General features: G+C 39.3%; 1 protein-coding gene across 1 annotated transcript in view; it reads left to right on the top strand.

The window, feature by feature from the left end:
• The window catches only part of THSD7A (thrombospondin type 1 domain containing 7A), a 286,485-nt gene that overhangs the window by 178,327 nt on the left and 87,578 nt on the right, over positions 1-20,580 (top strand). The window contains exons 7-8 of the mRNA XM_084510995.1: positions 411-566; positions 4,042-4,245. Of these exons, the coding sequence (XP_084367121.1) occupies positions 411-566; positions 4,042-4,245 (360 nt within the window). The remainder of the gene's footprint in view (positions 1-410; positions 567-4,041; positions 4,246-20,580) is intronic.

The following is a 20,580-nucleotide window of genomic DNA, read 5'->3' as shown; positions in this document are numbered from 1 at the left end:
CTTCTAAATATTCATTAACTATGCTTTTGAAGTTATAATATCATATAGGAGCAAAGGGATTTATACAGTTTTTATTCAGTTTCTTCAGTGAAGAAATGAGACAGCAGGACATCAATTTACACAGCAATGTGAACAACCGTTGTAACATAATCTGTCCATTAAATGAAAGGACTAGGTCCAAGAGGGTGCTGCTACAGTCTTCCTGATTCCATGTAATTGGATTTGGCTCTGTTCATGCAGAGAGTTAACTGACTTCTGTTTCATTTTTTCAAGGCAGGCATTTTGCTATCACTTCATTGGATTAAAATGATGAGATAGCAGCCCTACCAAATGAAGGATGGTTCTGTCAATTTAGAGATGAGTATCATGTCTGGTGACATGTGAGAAATGTGTTGACTTTGTTTTGACAGCCTCGAGGCCGGTCGACCGTAAGCTGTGTACAGGACCCCTTCCAAGCACCTCCCAGCTGTGCCATATCCCCTGTCCTATAGAGTGTGAGACCTCGGCATGGTCAGCCTGGGGACCATGCACCTATGAAAGCTGTGATGACCCTCAGGCCAAGAAGGGTATGTAAAATTTAGTGGAGCATTTTAGATGACAATTATTTCATATTCCTAGGTCACTAGGCATCTCTGTCTATGCAAGCATCCTAATATGTGGTATATCCAGTGCCTCTGTGCACCAAAAACGTCATCAAATTAGGACTATGTTTAGCATCACTGCTCCAGCAAAGCTGGCAAAAATGTGAAATGATTACTAGGCTCTCAAGGTTAATTTGGGTTGTTACAGGTGCAATTCCAGTTTCAACTCTCAAACTAAAGGGGATACAGTTTGAATATGCATGCCAATCGCAGTTCAGTCACTGTCTTGAAAGGAGGACAGAAGCAGCCTTTGAGATGGATAGTGTCCAAGTCACTCAAAGATACACAGTTCAGTGATAACTTAAGAATTCTCTGGTAGACATACAGTCCCTGACTGGTAGACAACATTCCCCGACAAAGAGCTAGGATCATTCACTGTTGACAAGCAACGCCGTTTTACTGATAATGGTACATATGTGCTTGTTTCAGTTTTCACATATGGTTTACAGTTCATTCCTATACAAAGCACATTGTAGTAACATGACATCAAAAGAAGAAAGCAAGAATACAGGAGCAAGGACCACATGTAAAAAGTCTATGGGTTTCTGGCTATAAATGAGAAAAACTGGCCAAGTCATTGCTGCAGTGTGATTATCTGACACAAGCTGAGAAACCAGATTTAGTTCCTTGATTGAAAATGGTCATACGAAAGGGTAGCCATGTATTTTCCCTTGAAGGAATAACTGTAATTACCATGCTAGTTTGCCTCTTGGTATGCCGCTAGCTACACTTCAGTCTGGACAGCAAATGCAAGTTTTATGATGCTGTTGCAGAGTAACGTGACCCAACCTTGATCAGTTCAAGAAAGAAAAAGCAGTTTGGTGTGTAAATCGATGGGATTGAGTTTCCTCTGAGTACAGTGGTCTGGTAGCCTGTTATTTCTGCTGCTGTTCTGTCACTGGAACATTTTCTACATTTTCAAGAGTAACATTTATGTTTGCAAAACTGATTTGGACCCTTGCCTAATGGAAATGTATTAGAATGTACTTTATGCAAGTCTTTAATCCCACAGATATAAGCAGGGAAAACTACGCTTTAGTTTTGAGGGTTCTGATGTGTACAGTAAGGGTTGAGAGTTGGAGCAAAGCTGAGGGACAAGCTGCCTGTTAAAGTTTTATGCTGGTTCCCTGTGCAGTAGAGGAGCTCTTGGGCAAAGATATTACTTTGTTTAAAATCCAAACTGACAAGAGGAAACCTCTGATAGGAGCATAAGCATTAGTTTGTATAAAAATATCATAATACTGTGTACTTTTTGCATGAGAGTAGCACATTTACCTTTGTGCTACTCTGAGCTGCATTTTGTTCCCATGCTTTTGGTGTTTCAGCTATGTGATAATTGTAATATTTACTCTGTAGTCTCACTGGCTGCATGTGCTCTGCAGCACAGGTTAGCTAAACAGTTATATCCTTGTAATTCATATATACAGATATCCCTATTTGTATCTGATTGTACAGATAGGTATCATGCCTCTTTCCCCTATGTCTTGATTTCCTTTGCAAGGAAAACACATCTTCATGTACAGACACAAAACTGAACTGTGATTTGTCAAGCTCTTGGTTGCGAAGAGTAGGAATTTGCCATTTGGTTTGCCTATTCTGTCCTCTAGTATTTGAGATGCATGTGAATTGCAGTGCCATTGCCAACTCAGTTCTGGTGCATGTAAGAATGAAGTAGATATGGTTTTGTGTGAATCGAGAACTGATGTTTAACAGAAATAATTGTTATAGATAAATTATTTTATATTGCTTCTCTTTGGCTGTGGCTTAATGAGTTTTTAATATGCTACTCAAAAGGGTAGTTTTACCTACCTAAGATGATCAATAAACATGAAATAGGCCAAACGCAGGATATAAAAGATGTTGCATATCTTTCTGCTATAAAATGACATTCAGTATGACATTTTTCAATACTCCAGTTTATCTGTTTTACTGCAATATATTGCATTCATTCCTTATTTAACACAGATATTTTATAGTTATCATATAGTTATCATCAGCATTCTGTAAACTATTTTCCAGGAACACATTATAATATAAAAATCAGCTTTTCATTTTTTCTTGTGCTTCCCTGGTAAACTTTCTATGTGGTTCTAGTTCTTCTGAGAAAATGATGTAAAAGTTGCATAGACCCTCCCACTCTTAGCAAAAAGGCTGTCTGCATGTTTCAGTAATGATCCTTTACTGTCTGTCATTTGCCTCTTTTGTTGAACACTGGTGAAAGAAACAAAGTGAAAGAACACCAGTGTTCTTTGGAAATATCAGCTTTTTGTGGCAAACTGTAAACTTTTAAGTCTTAATTTTGACAAACTCTTCAATACAGAGAAAACAAAGGTGCATAGAAATATAAATATATTTATGAAGTATTATTTACTATAATTGAATTAAGAGGCATATTACCAAGCATAGGATCAATTCTTGCACATAAGTATGTGAAAATTCTCTACTGTTTAGTTTGCATCTTGGTAAAAATTAAAGAGTTATATGCAGTGCCTTATAAATAATATTTGTGTATTACTAGCCAGCCTGAATATTGCAATAAAACAAAGTAGCCTCTGAAGAGATGTGAAAAGATGTTAGTTAAAGTAGTAGTTTCAGATGTATCTGATACACCTGTAGTTTCAGATGTATCAGAAACTACAGAAAATTATTACATGAGAAACTTTTCTGAACCCATTCAGTCTGGTTAGCATAGTCTCACTATAGAATGAATTCTTAAATATGCCACCCTGAAAGTGAGGGACAGAGTTGCTTTTAAAGACTGAAATCAATCTGGCAGGTGTCACACTGTATAATGGACTATCAGTTTTTCCTATCCAAAATGAGGTTAGATAGTCAGAAGGAATTTTGTAAGTGCTTACAAGGGAATATTGTGATGTTAATGACCAACATTTTCTTTTTTTTCATAAGACTTCTTGGAATTATAATCCTTTTCTTTCCATGCCTTGCCTTTTCTGGCAAGTTAGTCTTTGTTTGTAAAGTGGTTTCACTTGATAATCCTTCACAGTTAGAAAATTCCTGAAAAGACAAACAACAAGTTTGAGAAATGTCAACCTAGGAATCTAACCAAGATTTGTTAGATGAGATAGATCCAGCAAGAGCAAAGCATGAGAAATGAATATTGTCTCCTGAGGAGTATGTACAACTAGGACAAACAAGGATTAAAGGCAAAGTGTACTGAATAAGCTCAAAACATGTGAAGCACTTGCTATGTTTTACTTCTTTCTGTAATGAGTTCTTCTACCTAATTATCTAGAAAGGTGATATGACATGGAACATCTGCAGTGTTTTTTTACACAGAGTAGAAATAACAGTTTGTTCAGATGAAGATAGATAAAAATCCCTTCACTTTGCATTTTATAATTATATTATTCCACCACTTATATCTTCACGGACATTGCAGGCTTTAAACTAAGGAAACGGCGCATTACCAATGAGCCTACAGGAGGAACGGGAAACTGTCCTCACCTGCTGGAAGCCATCCCATGTGAAGAGCCCTCATGCTATGACTGGAGAATTGTGGGGCTGGAGGAGTGCGTTCCCGACAATGAGAAGCCATGTGGCCCTGGTACTCAGGTGCCTGTTGTCGTCTGTGTCAATGGTGATGGTAAGATGCTGTTTCCCATTGTCCACACCAGCTAGATTGAATATACTAACATGTAGTCTGAAAAGGTAGCAGTTTTTGTTGTTCTCAGCTTTCTTAGTTCCTTAGGACAGAGCCATCTGGAACAGCGATGTCCTTTAGTATTGGTATTGGAAGGCAGGATAGGCCTGCTAACTGCTACACACCATAGTCTTTCAAAGGTTTCTGAAGAGACTTGGAGAAAAGTAAATAGAAATCAGCTGTTGTTTTTCAGTAGGTCTGACTCATGCCTGCAATGACTTGACTGAATTCCCTGATGTAATCCAACTAACAAATCTGATCTACTGAAGCCAAAACCAAATAAAGTGTGAATAAAGACACATTGCAGTAAGGATAGCTGGAAGAAAAATAGTAACGTGTTTATTAAAAAACTTAGTTTGATGTGTGTTATGAAGCTGATTTGACAGTCCAGGCTGTCCCTCTTCTTCAGGAGGTCACAAAGAATATCACCATTATTCAATTATCCTTCTGTGAGGGAAAACAGATTTTGCACGACGTAGTCATAAAAGCCAATTTTGAAAGCAGCTTACAAAATACTCTTATCTACAGAAAATTCATGATTAATGTTGGGAGAATATTCCTTATTCATTAGTAGTATTATAGTCTACTCAAGAACAGCATATGAATTACAATAATTGTACTGACTACAGTGTAGTTATGCTAACAGACTTCTAACTCTCTGTAGAGAATTAAAGGGACACCTCTGGTGTTTAACAGCTGCACAAAACACTTTGTAATTAGATTGGTCAGAAGTAGTGGTGATTACGGGGAGATTTAAACCGTGAGCTTTCATGCTCAAGAACTTGGGTCATAATTGAGTTTTGGGGCTTAAACTGAAAACCTCAGAGTTAATACGCAAGCTTTATTTTTCTTCATACACCTAAGAGAAACAAAAACAATTTTTACAGCTCAGAAAGAGATTAGCCTAGAATGACAGTATTGAACCTATTATATTTTATGTCCCTTGCTCAAAAATTTCCATTCAGACAGTGTAATTGTTTCTGGCCAACACTACTGAAACTATTTTAAATTTTATTTGTAAATGTTCTCAGATGAAAAATAGCCTTTTCATCATAAGAGCATTTCACAAATATTTTTTTTTTCTTTTTTTAAACAGCAAATGAATATATAAGACAAAAAAATATTTTTTTGCTTTACTAGATTCTGGATAATGTGATTTACCTTTGTTTTTGAGGAGTGGTATTTGCTGACTTCTAACACTTGATTAGCATAACTTCAACAGAAATTGTAATATAGATATTTATATTAACTATAATAAATGGTAAACATTATACCTTTGGAGCACACAAACCATCAAGCCTTTAACTGTTTTCTGCATGCAGTAGTTCTCTCTTCTGCTTCAAACTTGAAGGATTTGTTCTTGCAGGCAATTGGCTAGAGGGGCAGACGCGTTCTGCAGCGGAGTGGGCGATTGGACAGGCAGGGCTAATTTTTCCAGCACCGAGCCCACTCGAGGGAGATGCCAGGACCCGGCAGCCCTCGCGAGAGAGGTGAATGAGGCGAGAACGAGGCGTAGGCGGAGCCAGCAGCGCCCCCTCCCCGGTCTGTCCCTAAGACCCTAAGAAGCGCGAGCGACCAGGAATGTAGTGACCAGGACAGGCAAACAGGGCGTGGTGCGTCAGAAGGCAGTTAGCGCAGCAGGGCAAGCAGGAAGGGCAGAGCGCTCCCCCCTGCCCATACAAACACCTCCTCTAACAGCGGTCTACTGCTAGCTAAGCTGTGATGGTCTCCACCAAGCACAGTGTGCTCTCCAGGAAGTCTGTACACGCCAAGAAAGGCTGCCCGCTCAAAACTGTGGCAGTTCAGGTCTCTGGGTGCAGGGAGTGCCTGAGCCTGTTGCTACCACCTGCAGGGGGCAGACAGACTGTGTGCGTGAGGTGTGAGCAGGTGGATGATCTGGTCTGCCCTGTGGCAGAACTCGAGGAGGAGGTTGAGGGATATCAGGGACTGTGAGCAGGAGGTAGACTGGTAGAGCAACTCCCTGTGTGGCCTGAAGGGCAGGCACCGGGGTGAGACACCCGAAATGGGGGTGGATCCCCTGCCCTGTTGCTGTTGGGCAGAGGCAGGGGACCTGGGAGTTGAGGAGGAATAGAGACAGATCCCTGCTTGACATCGCAGGAGATGCCCCCCTCACCAGCCCCACCTTTCTAGGTGCCCTTATGCAACAGGTTTGAGGCCCTGGAGCTTGAGAGACCAGTAGCTGAGGAAGAGGTAGAAAGTCTACCCAGGAGGATGCCTAGGGCGAGGAAGCCTACTCCATGCCTCAGGACTGCCTCCATCAGGACAGAAAGAAGGGTGATTGTTGTGGGTGATTCCCTTCTCAGGACAACAGAGGGACCTATTTGTCGGCCTGACCCTACCCGTAGGGAAGTCTGCTGCCTCCCTAGGGCCAGGGTCAGGGACATTGCCAGAAAGCTTCCCAACCTGGTTCACCTCTCTGACTATTATCCTCTTTTAATAGTCCAGGCTGACAGTGATGACATTGAAGAGAGAGAAGCCTGAAGACCATCAAACAGGACTTCAGGGGACTGGGACGGTTAGTGGATAGAGCGGGAGTACAGGTGGTGCTTTTTTTCCATCGCTACGGTGGCAGGGAGGGGTACAGAGAGGACATGGAAAGCCCACCTGATAAACACGTGGCTCAGGGGCTGGTGCCAATACAGAAATTTGTTTTTTTTTTTGACCATGGGGTGCTTTACTCAGCACCTGGCCTGGTGGCCGCAGACAGGTCCCTATCTCTAAGGGGAAAATGGATCCTGGGCCAGGAGCTGGCTGGGCTCATTGAGAGGGCTTTACACTAGGTGAGAAGGGGGATGGGGCTGAAACAAGGCTTGTTAGAGCTGTGCCAGGGGGAACAATGGCAAGGCTGGGAGAGAAGGCAATGGCCCAACTGAAGTGCATCTACACTAATGCATGCAGCATGGGTAACAAACAGGAGGAGCTGGAAGACATCGTGCAGCAGGCAGGCTGCGACTTGGTTGCCATCATGGAAACGTGGTGGGACCACTCTCAGGACTTGAGTGCTGCAATGTCTGGCTATAGGCTCTTCAGAAGGGACAGGCAGAATGGAAGGGGTGGTGGTGTGGCTCTCTATATCAGAGAGAGTTTGGATGTCGTGGAACTTGAGGCTGGGAATGATAAGGTTGAGTCCCTGTGGGTTAGGATCAGCGGAAGGCCAACAAGGGAAGCATCTTGGTGGGGGTCTGTTATAGACCACCGAACCAGGATGAGGAGACTGATGAGGAGTTCTATAGGCAGCTGACAAAAGTAGCGAAATCGTCAGCGCTTGTTCTCGTGGGGGACTTCAACATATATCCTGGAAGCACAACACAACCCAGAGAAAGCAGTCTAGGAGGTTTCTGGAGAGTGTGGAAGATAGCTTCCTGACGCAGCTGGTTAGTGAGCCTAACAGGGGAGGTGCCCCAAATAGAGAAGGACTGGTTGGAGATGTGGTGTTTGGAAACTGTCTTGGGCAGAGTGACCATGAAATGGTAGAGTTCTCCATTTTTGGAGAAGCCAGGAAGGGGACCAGTAAAACCATTGTATTGGACTTCCGGAGGGCTGACTTTGAACTGTTCAGGACACTGGTTGGCAGAGTTCCTTGGGAGGCAGTTCTGAAGGGCAGTGGAGTCCAGAAAGGCTGGGCGCTCTTCAAGAAGGAAACCGTAATGGCGCAGGAGCGGTCTATCCTCACGTGCCCGAAGACAAGCCGGAGGGGAAGAAGACCAGCCTGGCTGAGCAGAGAATTGTGGCTTGTGCTTAGGAGAAAAAGGAGTGTTTACAATCTTTGGAAAAGAGGGCGGGCCACTCAGGAGGACTATAAGGATGTTGCGAGGCAGTGCAGGGATAAAATTAGGAAGGCCAAAGCTCATCTGGAGCTCAATCTGGCAACTGCTGTCAAAGACAACAAAAAATGTTTTTACAAATACATAAATGCAAAACGGAGGACTAAGGAGAATCTCTATCCTTTACTGGATGCAGGGGGAGGAACTTATTTACGAAAGATGAGGAAAAGGTGGAGGTGCTTAATGCCTTCTTTGCCTCAGTCTTTAGTGGCAAAAGCAGTTGCTCTGGATACCCAGTACCCTGAACTGTTGGAAGGGGATGGGGAGAAGAATGTCTCCCTCACTATCCATCAAGAAAAGGTTGGCGACCTGCTACAGCGCTTGGACGTATGCAAGTCAATGGGGCCAGATGGGATCCACCCGAGGATACTGAGAGAACTGGCGGAGGAGCTGGTCAAACTGCTTTCCATCATTTATCAACAGTCCTGGCTATTGGGGGAGGTCCCAGTTGTTATAAATGGCTCAGGATTCAAATTAGGATTAAATAAAAAAATAGGATTTATTGAAAGAATATAAAGGAATAGAGGTAAGCAAACAGCGCTGGGTGCACCGGGAGTCTCCGCTCCACCAGGACGCACACCAGTTACATCAAGCAGCTGATTTTTATGCTCCTAGACTAATACATATTCATTACTACTTCTAAAAAAATAGATTATTAAAATTAACTTCCGGGGTGCAGTCCCTCCTACTGGAGCATGCGCAGTCTCCTCTGGGGTCTCTTCTGGGGGTCTCTAGGGGTCTTCCATGCTGAAGGCTCGCAGTCTTCCTCTCCCCCTTTGTACTTACTGGGCACCATCCCAAGTTTACGGAACATCTTCTTCAAGTCTTGTCTCCCAGCCGTCCTTCAGCTTCTTTCTCCTTCCTCTTTATCTCTCGGCCCCCCCTAACCAGATACCAAAGATCCACATAGTATCCCATAACAGTCACCAGTTGTTATCAGTTGTTCTGAAACTCCCAGACACGAGTAATTAAAACATTCTTCCCCAGCCATTCACAGACACATCTATAGCAGTGTTAGAAATAGAAGTCCGGAATAACAAAAGCAAACAGGGTCATAAATTTAAGAAGTGATAAATTGACTAGAATGAGGGGGAGACTGGGACACACTGCATCTGTGGTTCAAGAATTAAATTGCCAGTGCAGGGCCCAGAGGCAGACAGGATTCAAACAGAATTGTTCTTTATGGACACGAATTGTTAAAAAATTCCTCACACAGTCAACTGGCGGCTAGCAAACGTGACGCCCATCTACAAGAAGGGCCGGAGGGCAGACCAGGGAAACTACGGGCCTGTCAGTTTGACCTCAGTGCCAGGGAAACTCATGGAGCAGATTATCTTGAGTGTCATCACGTGGCACTTACAGGGCAACCAGGTGACCAGGCCCAGTCAGCATGGGTTTATGAAAGGCAGGTCCTTCTTGATGAACCTGATCTCCTTCTATGACAAAGTGACGTGCTTGGTGGATGAGGGAAAGGCTGTGGATATGGTCTACCTTGACTTCAGCAAGGCTTTTGACACCGTTTCCCACAGCATTCTCCTCAAGAAACTGGCTGCTCTTGGCTTGGACTGGCGTACACTTCGTTGGATTAAAAACTGGCTGGATAGCCAGGCCCAAAGAGTTGTGGTGAATGGAGTCAAATCCAGCTGGAGGCTGGTCACTAGTGGTGTTCCCCAGGGCTCAGTACTGGGGCCGGTCCTCTTTAATGTCTTCATCGATGATCTGGATGAGGGCATTGAGTGCACCCTCAGTAAGTTTGCAGATGACATCAAGCTAGGTGCGTGTGTCGATCTGCTTGAGGGTAGGAAGTCTCTGCAGGAGGATCTGGATAGGCTGCACCGATGGGCTGAGGTCAACTCTATGAAGTTTCAACAAGGCCAAGTGCTGGGTCTTGCACCTGAGGTGCAATAACCCCAAGCAGAGCTACAGGCTGGAAGATGAGTTGTTGGAAAGCTGCCTGGTGGAGAAGGACCTGGGAGTGTTGGTGGATAGTCAGCTGAATATGAGCCAGCAGTGTGCTCAGGTGGCCAAGAAGGCCAATGGCATCCATAAGAAGCAGTGTGGCCAGCAGGTCTAGGGAAGTGATTGTCCCCCTGTACTCAGCTCTGGTGAGGCCGCACCTCGAGTACTGTGTTCAGTTTTGTGCCCCTTGCTACAAGAAGGACATGGAGATGCTCGAGCGAGTCCAGAGAAGGGCGACAAAGCTGGTGAGGGGTCTGGAGAACAAGTCCTGTGAGGAGCGGCTGAGGGAGCTGGGTTTGTTCAGCCCGGAGAAGAGGAGGCTCAGGGGTGACCTTATTGCTCTTTATAAGTCCATTAAAGGAGGCTGTAGTGAGGTGGGGGTTGGTCTATTCTCCCATGTGCCTGGTGACAGGATGAGGGGGAATGGGCTAAAGTTGCGCCAGGGGAGTTTTAGGTTGGATATTAGGAAGGACTTCTTTACTGAGGGGGTTGTGAGGCATTGGAATGGGCTACCCAGGGAAGTGGTGGAGCCACCATCCTTGGAGGTCTTTAAAAGACGTTTAGATGTTGAACTTAGTGATATGGTTTACTGGAGGACTTGTTAGGTGTTAGGTCAGAGGTGGGACCTGATGATCTTTAGGTGTCTTCCAACCTACACAATTCCGTGATTCAGTGATTCTCTGCAATGAATGGGCTGAATTTGGCCAAATTTGCCTTAGAAGACTTGTGGTTACATATTTTTTACCCCCAGTATTAATCCTTTTCTTTTTCCCTGAGTCTTTCTGAATTATATGGCATTTTACATTATCTATATCAACAATTTCTCTTAAGAACAAAAAGTCTAGCTTTGTCCATGTGCCTGTCAGTCCTTCAGATTAAATAGTTGTGGGTACAGCTACAGCAACAGGAGAAAACAAATTGCAGTTATGGTTTATTTTGTAAAGATCCAGTCACCCACAATGATATGTGTTCAATAGCTTGTGATAGGTGTGTAAAAACATTGGAGGATAATGTAGTGGATTGTCTTGACTCTTCCTTGTAATCCCTTCCTTCTCTTAGTAAAGGATCTCCTGTGATCTTCACCAGTATCGCCAAGCAGCTTTTGCTAAGGGCACTCCTGAGAAAGATTAGCACAATACTGTAGAAGGAAACAAAGAAAGGACCCACCAGCCTCATTAGGTGTCCTGCCAAGCTAGCTCTTCTCAAGCATCTCCTTAATTTGCCTGCAAAAGCACCCACCCCACTGAAAATCCTGTATGCAACTCTTAAATACTCACTTAAATGCACACAACCCTCTCGTTGTGGGCATCTAGATCATGCTCTATAAAATCTAGGAGAGCAGCACCTTGCAATCAAGGTGATTTCACATCAAGACCTGTGGCTGCAAGATAGTTTGCAGTAAAATAAAATCTGGAGAATACTACTCTTGCATTGTCTAACCATCATGGTTTAAAATAAACATCATATGAAGTTTGGGATATTGATTACCCTTTGAGCAATTTTTGGAGAGCACTACATTGATCCAGTTCAATTGAGTGGATACATAATTTGCATAATAGTCATATGTTACCATAGTTTTAATCTAAATGACATAAAGGAAATTTCATTCATTTTTAAAGGTAGGAGTGAATGTGCAAAGAAACATGTAAAAAATCGTTATTATGGGTTAGAAATACTAAAATTGATCTAATCTTTGCTTAACAATACTTTTCGGTGTCTTCAATATATTTTTTTCTTTGAGTTCATATGAATTAATTAGCCAATCAGTGTTTGGACAGGAGAAGTTGAATCAAATGGACTACAGTATATTAAAACAAAAGTGTGTTTTCCACTAGGCTTTTGCTATATAAAATGAAAAAAGATGGGGTTTTAATTTTCAGAATAAGCATTGTACTGTAAGTGTACTGCTTTCATGTAAGATAAACCCCACACTGATAAGTATCTTCTCTTTCTGTTGATTGTTGCGTTGTTATATACATTTAAAGCATAATCAGTGGAGATGACTTGACTTGACCTGGGTGTTTTACTTTACAATTAGAATCACATGGCAGTGTTTGTGAGGTTATTTTATATAATTGGAATGAGTTTCTCTCTTTAATTTCTTGTAAAGATAAGAGTCATTACAACCTTTGAGATCATACCAAACAATAGATTATCCTCCAGTGTTATTGCTGGAGGCCTGTGTTTGTCATTCTCTTTCCACAGTGGTAATCAGAATTTTCATTCAGGCTGAAAAAAAAAAAGAGAGTCAGTATTCCAGGTTGTCATTCCAGAGGCTATAATGAACTTAGATGTATTTTATTATATAAATGGAACTTCAACATTTACTATGGAGAGAACATTTGCAGAATATTTATTCTTAGTCTTTCAGGGAATTTTACAAAGGAATTCCTTTAAGGGAAAAAGCTAATTTCTGGTAAAGAAACTCCAGGATTAAACAGAAACTGATCAGAATTGTCGGTATGTATAAAATATTGTAATAATTAGAGAGCTGTGGCTAATGTTCCATGCTACAGGTTAGTTTTAGGATGATTTATTTTTTAAATTAAAGTTATTTCAGGTGTTTATATATGTATGCAATATCTATAAGATGTACTTGCATCCATGCAGACACATAAATATATATATATTCTCTATTATTAAATCCTTTAATACAGTTTAGAAGAGTGATTTTACAGTAGATTAATTTGTTCTATTTCTCTGTAGCTATGGAAATCTATGAAGAATACTGTTTCAAAAATATTTGTGTATGTTAGATAGTCTTTATGGTAGGAAAGATGGCCAATTCTCCCCTCTGTATCATTTAATGCTACTAATATGTAAATAGGGCAAAATTAATTTGGACAGCATTTCCTTAAAATCTGCAACATTTACTAGTGCTGAAAGTGCCTGTGGAATGATGGTTCACTCCCTATGTTTTTTTAGGTTTTCACCTTGGGGCTGAACTCTGTAGCATGGGTACCAGCAGTGGCTGTGGTGTCAGCAGTGTGTTTCTGAATCCCAGATACTAGCATGAAATCATTTGTTCGTTTTGTAGGAATGTTTAAATAATATATCAGTTTATAGCCTTTATAACATAATGGGCTTTGTACCACTGCACATGTCTTTCACTAAAATAGATCTTACTTTTGAAGGGCAAATTTCCTCTGGACCTTGTTCAAGCTCAGTAATTATTGGGTTACGGTTAGCTCTGCAGGGAGAGGGAAGGACTCATTGCTGTTCTGTCTCTCAACTGGGTGAGATGGCTGGGCTTAGAAGAGGGAGCCATGGTAACAACAAGGCTCTTCATGTGTGTGCAAATTCTTGCAACTCTTTGAAATAGTAAAATTGTTCTTTAAATTGTGTAGGCAGAGATGTGTGTTCATTGAGCTGAGTGTCCCAAGTTCTCTTCTGGTATCTGGACATAAGTGGGTGACACAGATCTGGTCTTTGTGAGACTGGAGTACAAATTCCAACAACAGTGATAACAAAATATCCTTATGTGATGTGGGGTGGGCTACCCTGTTTGCAGTGTTGAGAGGCAAAATAATGGTGTTGGTAGTTTATTAAAACATGCAGAAAGTGGGCAAGCCTATTTTGTTAAGATACTCAGATATGAACATTTCAAACAGATGAGGTAAGTTACTCTGTGTAGAGTGATTCAAACACTGCACTTTCCAATGTGGAACAGTGTAATTTTCCTTTATTTCTGTTATTCTCAGATAGCATGACTGACTAGAAGACATCATCCTTCAGCCATATGATGGTCCTATGGGATTTAGTCACTTTATTTTTCTCCAGACTCAGAAATACTCATTTCTGAAATACTGTTTTCCTTTTACTGAATTTAACTTTGCAGAAAAACATATAAAATTTCTTCATGTATTTTAAATTCTTTTTCACAGCTTCCTAACACATGTATTTTGTTTCTTAATTTTTAGGTTGTGGCTTTACATCTTCTTACAATAGGCATCTAATTAAATATATAGAGTAACCTTCAGGAAAGAAACAACCAATATACTAATACAACCAATTTCACTTAAAATATTGTGGGTAGTTTAAAATCATTACATTACATATGCTAGGATTTGAATCATATATGCTAAATGAGCAGCTGTTGGTCTTCATTCAGTTTCATAAGTGAATCAATGGAAAGTTTATAGGACTGTCTAGTTATAAAGATTCTACTTCTTTTGCCTTTTCTGTTATGTGGTTATTTGGATTGGAAGAAGAAATCATCAATCTGATTGGATTATTGATGAATATTTTAAAAAGAAAATACCTACTTTTTGTCACTTTGTGTTCTTTAAAAAGAAAGAAGAGCCAAATTCAAGTTCAAATTACATTGAATTACTGAGTTATTTCTGGAAGAGAACCCAGATCAAAATCTGGCCAATGCTCAGCAGTCATTAAGTCGAAAAATACAATGGCTAATGACAGTTTCTTTCAGCACATACTGCCTTACGCTTACAGGAACTTGGTTATGTGTGCATTAGTCATCATTTCCCAATATTAATTTCCTAGCTAATGTCATTACAGAATTGATTGGAACTGCTCTTTTCCTCCTGACAGCTTTTAGGCTGACCATCTTAGGCATTTAAACAAATGTAAGACACATACTCTGTTCTTCACTGTAAATATATAAGGTAAAATGCATAACTAAGTCCTTTCTTTTGGTTTGTCTGGCAACATAAAAATTATTCAGTATTTTACTGGATGCTTATTATACATCAGAGTTTGTTACTGACAGTAAAATTGTCTGTTTAAAGGATCTTAGAATTGATATTCTCAGGCCATTCTGTTTCAGAGCATTGGATTTTTAAGACATTTTTATTTAACAAGATTTGCTTTATTTAATATAAATCAATACAAGGAAAAATTACTGCACGGTACTGCTGAAACTATCCCATTTCAGTTCTGTAGTCAGGAAGCTTGATAATTGATAATTCTGTCAATGAAAGGTCACATTCAGTATGTCATACTATTTCCTTTTTGTTTCTCATCTTGATATTAGAGAAGTGGAAATTATTAAATTCTGTATCAGAATGGATGCTTTTAGTGTTTGTATAAGAACATGACTTGATTTTATTATATGATTTTATTTATTATTTGATTTTATTATATATATATATATATATAGATATATATATAATATATATCTACTTAAAAGATATTGAGAAAGCAAATGATGTATTTATAGTTAGCCTGGAATGTGATGTAATGATTGGTATGGACAATGCTTATAAGTGACATTAATGTTCATAATGAATATGGTTAAGTTAAAAATGGGTGAGCCATCCTAATTACCAAAATCTTTTTCTATTGTCATAGATAATAATTTGCCGTAGTGAGATAATTTTGCTGGGTTTGGGCATGTTTACTTATAAAATTTACTATAACAACTTTACAGAAAATGCAGTATTGGTGTACTTAAAATTTACTGGACATCAAGGAGTAGAGGTTGCTGTAGTGGGACGAACAAATACTTTCCGAATGTAAAACAGAGAGTGCAATTACATGTTTCATGTGATGTACCCTCTTAGTAACTTGCTTTTGGTTTTGATGGCATCACCAGATGGAAAAGCAGGCTATTACAGTAACTGCTAGTAATAGCAGTGGGCAAATTAGGAGGGGGAATTTTGATGCTTGAATTTTGATTTGCATAGCAGTCTGCAAAGCAGAAATTCAATCCTGATTTGACTCCAAACTGTCATAGTGAGAATACGAGAGTGGCAATTGTGGATACATTTTAAAATACTTGTTTTGGGGGAAGATCAGTTTAATGCTTTACATTTTTCCCCTTGTCATTTTAAATTATGTTGTTATGAAAGAAGTAAAAAAAAGATATTTATGGACTTATGGGTGGATTATAAAACTGGATTTATAGAACCAATGTTGAACTTCTTTGGGTTTGGGTTTTTGTCATGGGTTAATGGCCTCGAAGCAGACTTCAAAAATACTTTAAATCTTTTTACAAAACATACTAATAAAAATAATGTTACATATAATAGTGTTACATATACTAATATTGTCATATATTTATAAAATAAATATTTTCTTGGAAATACACAACGCAAATCAGTAATACTGACGATAAAATGTTCTAGGATAGTATCCACCCATTAGATTTGATGGTAGTCAATTTTCCACACAATGTGTTACAGTCTACTTCTGCATTTGTCCCATAAGGCCAGAGCAGTCAGTGTCCAGGATCAGTCTAATACCCATGGCAGAGTTACTATTTTTCCTTTGGTTTCTATTTTAAACTAGAAAATTGGAAGAAATACCAAGTCAAAATTAAGTGGCTTAGGTTGCAGAGTCAAGACCTTAAACATTAGGAAACTTAGGTTGTTTGTCTGATCCTTATGCAAATATAGCAGATGAAGTCTTTAATTATTTAATTGTGCTTACATGACATTTTCCCCACAGAACCTGCTACTTATTTGTGAAATGGATATAATCCTTTGGGGATTAAGTGGGCATTTTTGTAGTAATGAATGCTTTGTCTTTGAGACAACTAGCTGTGGTTGTCTCATTCTTCATTTAATTTTGCTCTCCTTTTCTTCACCATCAGCAAAATATAAATAATACTGACCTACCACATCTTGAGTGTTCAGAAAATAAATTCATCAGTGCTATCATAGAAAGATCTTAAGAATAAAATTACCAGTTCTGCTTTAATAACACTTTTAATGAATGTATGCTAAATAAAACATAGGCCTAGGCCTTGAACAAAGAGAATAGAACTAAAAATACCAAATAGATTCTCATTAAGGAGTTTACAGTCAGTGAACTGGAGGAGGAAGAGGCCCAGTGGAAAAATAGGAAGCATGTGATTATGCAATTTAAAAAATAAAAAACACATTATACAAAGGCAACTTTAATACTTCAAGTTTACCATTTACTATTATTTGGTTTCTTAATATAAATTTGGGGGTAAATGGATTAACAATATAAATATTGCTTTAGGAAATACTGGATGTTTGGCTTTAAATTTTACCGATTTTAGACATCACTTACTGGTACTGATATTATTTTATAAATAGCAAGTTACTGCATTAGTGTTTTCCAGAGGAAAAAATATTAAATAGATTATTAAATTCCTTGTTCTATATAGACTCTATCTCAGAGCGTATATAATTTTTTAAAGATGGGAAAAAGAATAGTGCTAGATAGAAGGTTCTTAATTTTGGAGGGAGGCTTCTATAAAACCAGTGATACCCTTCTAGCAGAGGGAAGATATAATTTGTCTCCATGTTACAGCTGATTTCTTGAGTAAGTACAAGTCTGTAGGGAGATCTGTGACTATTTTTTGCTGGTATAACTTACTACCAAAGCAGTAAAGTTATAACATCCCTATATTTTCAGATGTGTTCCTGTTTCTGTTGGTTTTGCTGTGTTATTATTTTATTTCTTTAATTTAGTATAGATTTTTAAGATGTAGTGGTATTTATCTCTGGTTTCTTTCCTGAGAGCTTTTTCTCTGAATCCATATACTGAGGGGCTGGCAAAAGAAACAAGCAAATGTACAAGTTAGTTTTAGTCTTCTAGGGAAGAATCAGTTACGAAAATATTTCAAAAAGGCAAAATTAATTCATAGTCTGAGCAGCCTAAGGGCATGCTGTGCCTTCCACTTGTAATGATGAGAAGATATTCACTGCAGGATGGATAAAAAGATGTTCTCTGAAGACTGCATTTTATCTGCCAGTAGTGGGACATGGACAGAAGTATCCATGAAATTAATTATAAAACCGCTTCTCAGAAATGTGTAAACATGACAGTGGCAGTGATCTCCTTTACACCTCTCGAGTGCTGTGTTTTAACTGTGATTGAATTGAGCTGTCATATTACATATAGAGTGACAAGTCTCTAGAGTGACTAGCTACAGCTGAATGAATAATGCAAAGGAAAATGTTTATAATCATCTTTTACTATGCAAAATAATTTTTCTTCTTCTCTTAAAACGCCTTCTAAATTACAGGTATATTTCTGTGGCAAGAAGGTAATTATGAATGTATAGTTGTTAACTTACTGCAAATTCACCATTTTATAGTAATGAAATACTAGATAGTTGAAAAACTGAGAAGTTCATGTAATGTTCTGTCAACTGCATGTTCTTACTCATTCTCTTCAGCTGTGGGTTATGGTCTTGCATCAGAGAGAAGAACATTTAAATTTTGGAGACCGGGTTCCAGGAAATTTATTAATTTATGATGCAACTTTGAGAACTTATGAGCTTAAATTTATAAAGTTATACTCCAAAATTCATACTTAAGCAGAAAATTAGAAGCCTGAAATTCGTTTAAGTTATAGATATTTACTGTTACTTTGAAAACAGTCCATTTAAGGTAGCTGCTTAAAATACAGAGATTCACATCTCAGTGTAGGGATTATTGAAAAGATTGACTGTGGCAAGCACTGTCATTTTACTGACGTTAGTGGAGTTGTCACATTGTTTTTGTGCTACCATTTTTGTAGTCTTGCCTATTATCTCATTCTTATGCTTCTATTCCTACTTCAGATTCCTGAATGCTAATCAAATTTAGATCAGCACATCAAAATTAAGTCATTTCCGATTGAACTGATTTGAACTCATTGGCATTCCATGGCCTTTCCTGGACTTGTTCTCCATTAAATCTTGAGCTTATTGGAGGCAAGGGCAAAATATCCAAAATAGTGCTTACAGTAAAATGCATGTGAAGTCTTTCTAAAGTGTACAACACTCTACTTGTCCATGTCTGATGAATTTAAAAAATTGATTTAAACCCAGTAGTGAAAAAATAATAATATAATTCCCAGTGAATAATAAAACTTCCCGTTTTCTAAATAAACAAAAAGACATAGTGCTATGCTAAAATGGACACATTTTGCATTTTAAAGTCAATACATTTTAAATCTGACCAAAGTTCACAGTTACACTACAAATATTTCTAGAATCTGTCAAATTAATTTTTTTCACTGTTAAACACAATAGAATTTCTGTAACACTCTATGAACAAATTGAGTATTTTTTTATACTTTTAAAATATAAATAGTATTTTAAATACTGTTATTATTTTTGAGGCCATACATTTGTATCTTTTTCTTGCTGTATAAATTGTGGCTTGGTTGGAAAAAGTTTATGAGAATGTCCATTTTATCTTGGGACAAGCTGTATCTTTTTAAGGTGCGCTGGTGTTTTGCCAAGTGTTCTGAGAAATACACTGTGAATTTTAAAATGATCTGATCTTCTTGCACTGTCTTCTTGTTTCCTTATAGCTCTGTCAGTATTTTTCTTCTCCCTTCTCCACTCAGCTTAAAATGGCCTATTGGTCTGACATATTGATCTCACTTGGTCCCAAGACTAATATTGATTTTATTCTCAATGGGACCATAGCCTGTCATCGAACTTACTTTTTCTTTCATATCAAGATGATGTTTGATTGGCTTATTTGATGCTAGAAGGCGACCACATTTGGTTATGATCAATACACTTGCATTCTCTGTTCCTTATTCTCAGTAAGACCACAGTAGCAAATGAACCATGAAAATGCTGCAGCTACCTGTCAAAAGGTACAAAAACCTTACTTCTGTTGTTAGGAAGTATGTAGGTTATCCACTGGGCTCTTTATTGGCAATATTGGACTAGTGTTTCTGTGGTAGGTTTTGCCTTAAAGTACAGCCTTAAAGTACAGCTGATTTTCTGCTAAAAGCATATCATGTTTGTACCCATAGCAGAAGAGGATCATGTCAGGAAATATTTAAGCAAACTGGCCATTTGTAAGTCTGTGGGCCCTGATGTGATATACCCACAAGTGCTGAGGGAGCTGGCAGATCTGATTGCAAAGCCACTCTCTAAAATCTTTGGTCAACTAAGGTAACTGAGAGAAGCTCTCAAAGACTGGAGGAAAGGAAATGTCACTCTTATCTTCAGGATGGGTGAGAAGGAGGAGACAGAGGACTACAGGCTGGTTAGCCTCACCTTGATCCCTAGGAAGGCAGTGGAACAGCTAATTTTGGAAACAGGTATGAAAGTAAAATCATCAGGAGTAGTCAGCATGCTTTTGTCAGAGGAAGTCAAGCTTGACCAACCTGATAAACTTCTATAAAGAAATGTTCAGTCTGATGGATAAGAACGGATCAGTAGATACTGTCTTCCTGGACTTCTGTAAGGCTTTGACACTTTAAATCCTCCCCATAAAATCCTCATAGAGAAGTGTGAACTGGATGAGTAGACAGTGATGTGGATCAAAAAATGACTGAATAGCTATGCCCAGAGGGTAATAGTCTAGTTGGAAGCCAGTAACAAGCAGGGTACACCAGGGGTCAATACTAGGTCCAGCCCTGTTTGACATCTTCCATAATGGTCTGGATGATGGGATAGAGTCAATTTTGCAGAGGACACAAAACTGGGGGGGAGCGGCTGATACACCATGCTGCCGTCCAGCGGGACCGTGACAGGGTGGAGAAATGGGCCAACAATAACCTCATGAAGTTCAACCAGGAGAAGTGCGAA

The sequence above is a fragment of the Aythya ferina genome, assembly GCF_964211825.1.
Source record: "Aythya ferina genome assembly, chromosome: 2".
NCBI classification, from domain to species: Eukaryota; Metazoa; Chordata; class Aves; order Anseriformes; family Anatidae; genus Aythya; species Aythya ferina.
This window is presented reverse-complemented; position numbering and strand designations above follow the sequence as displayed.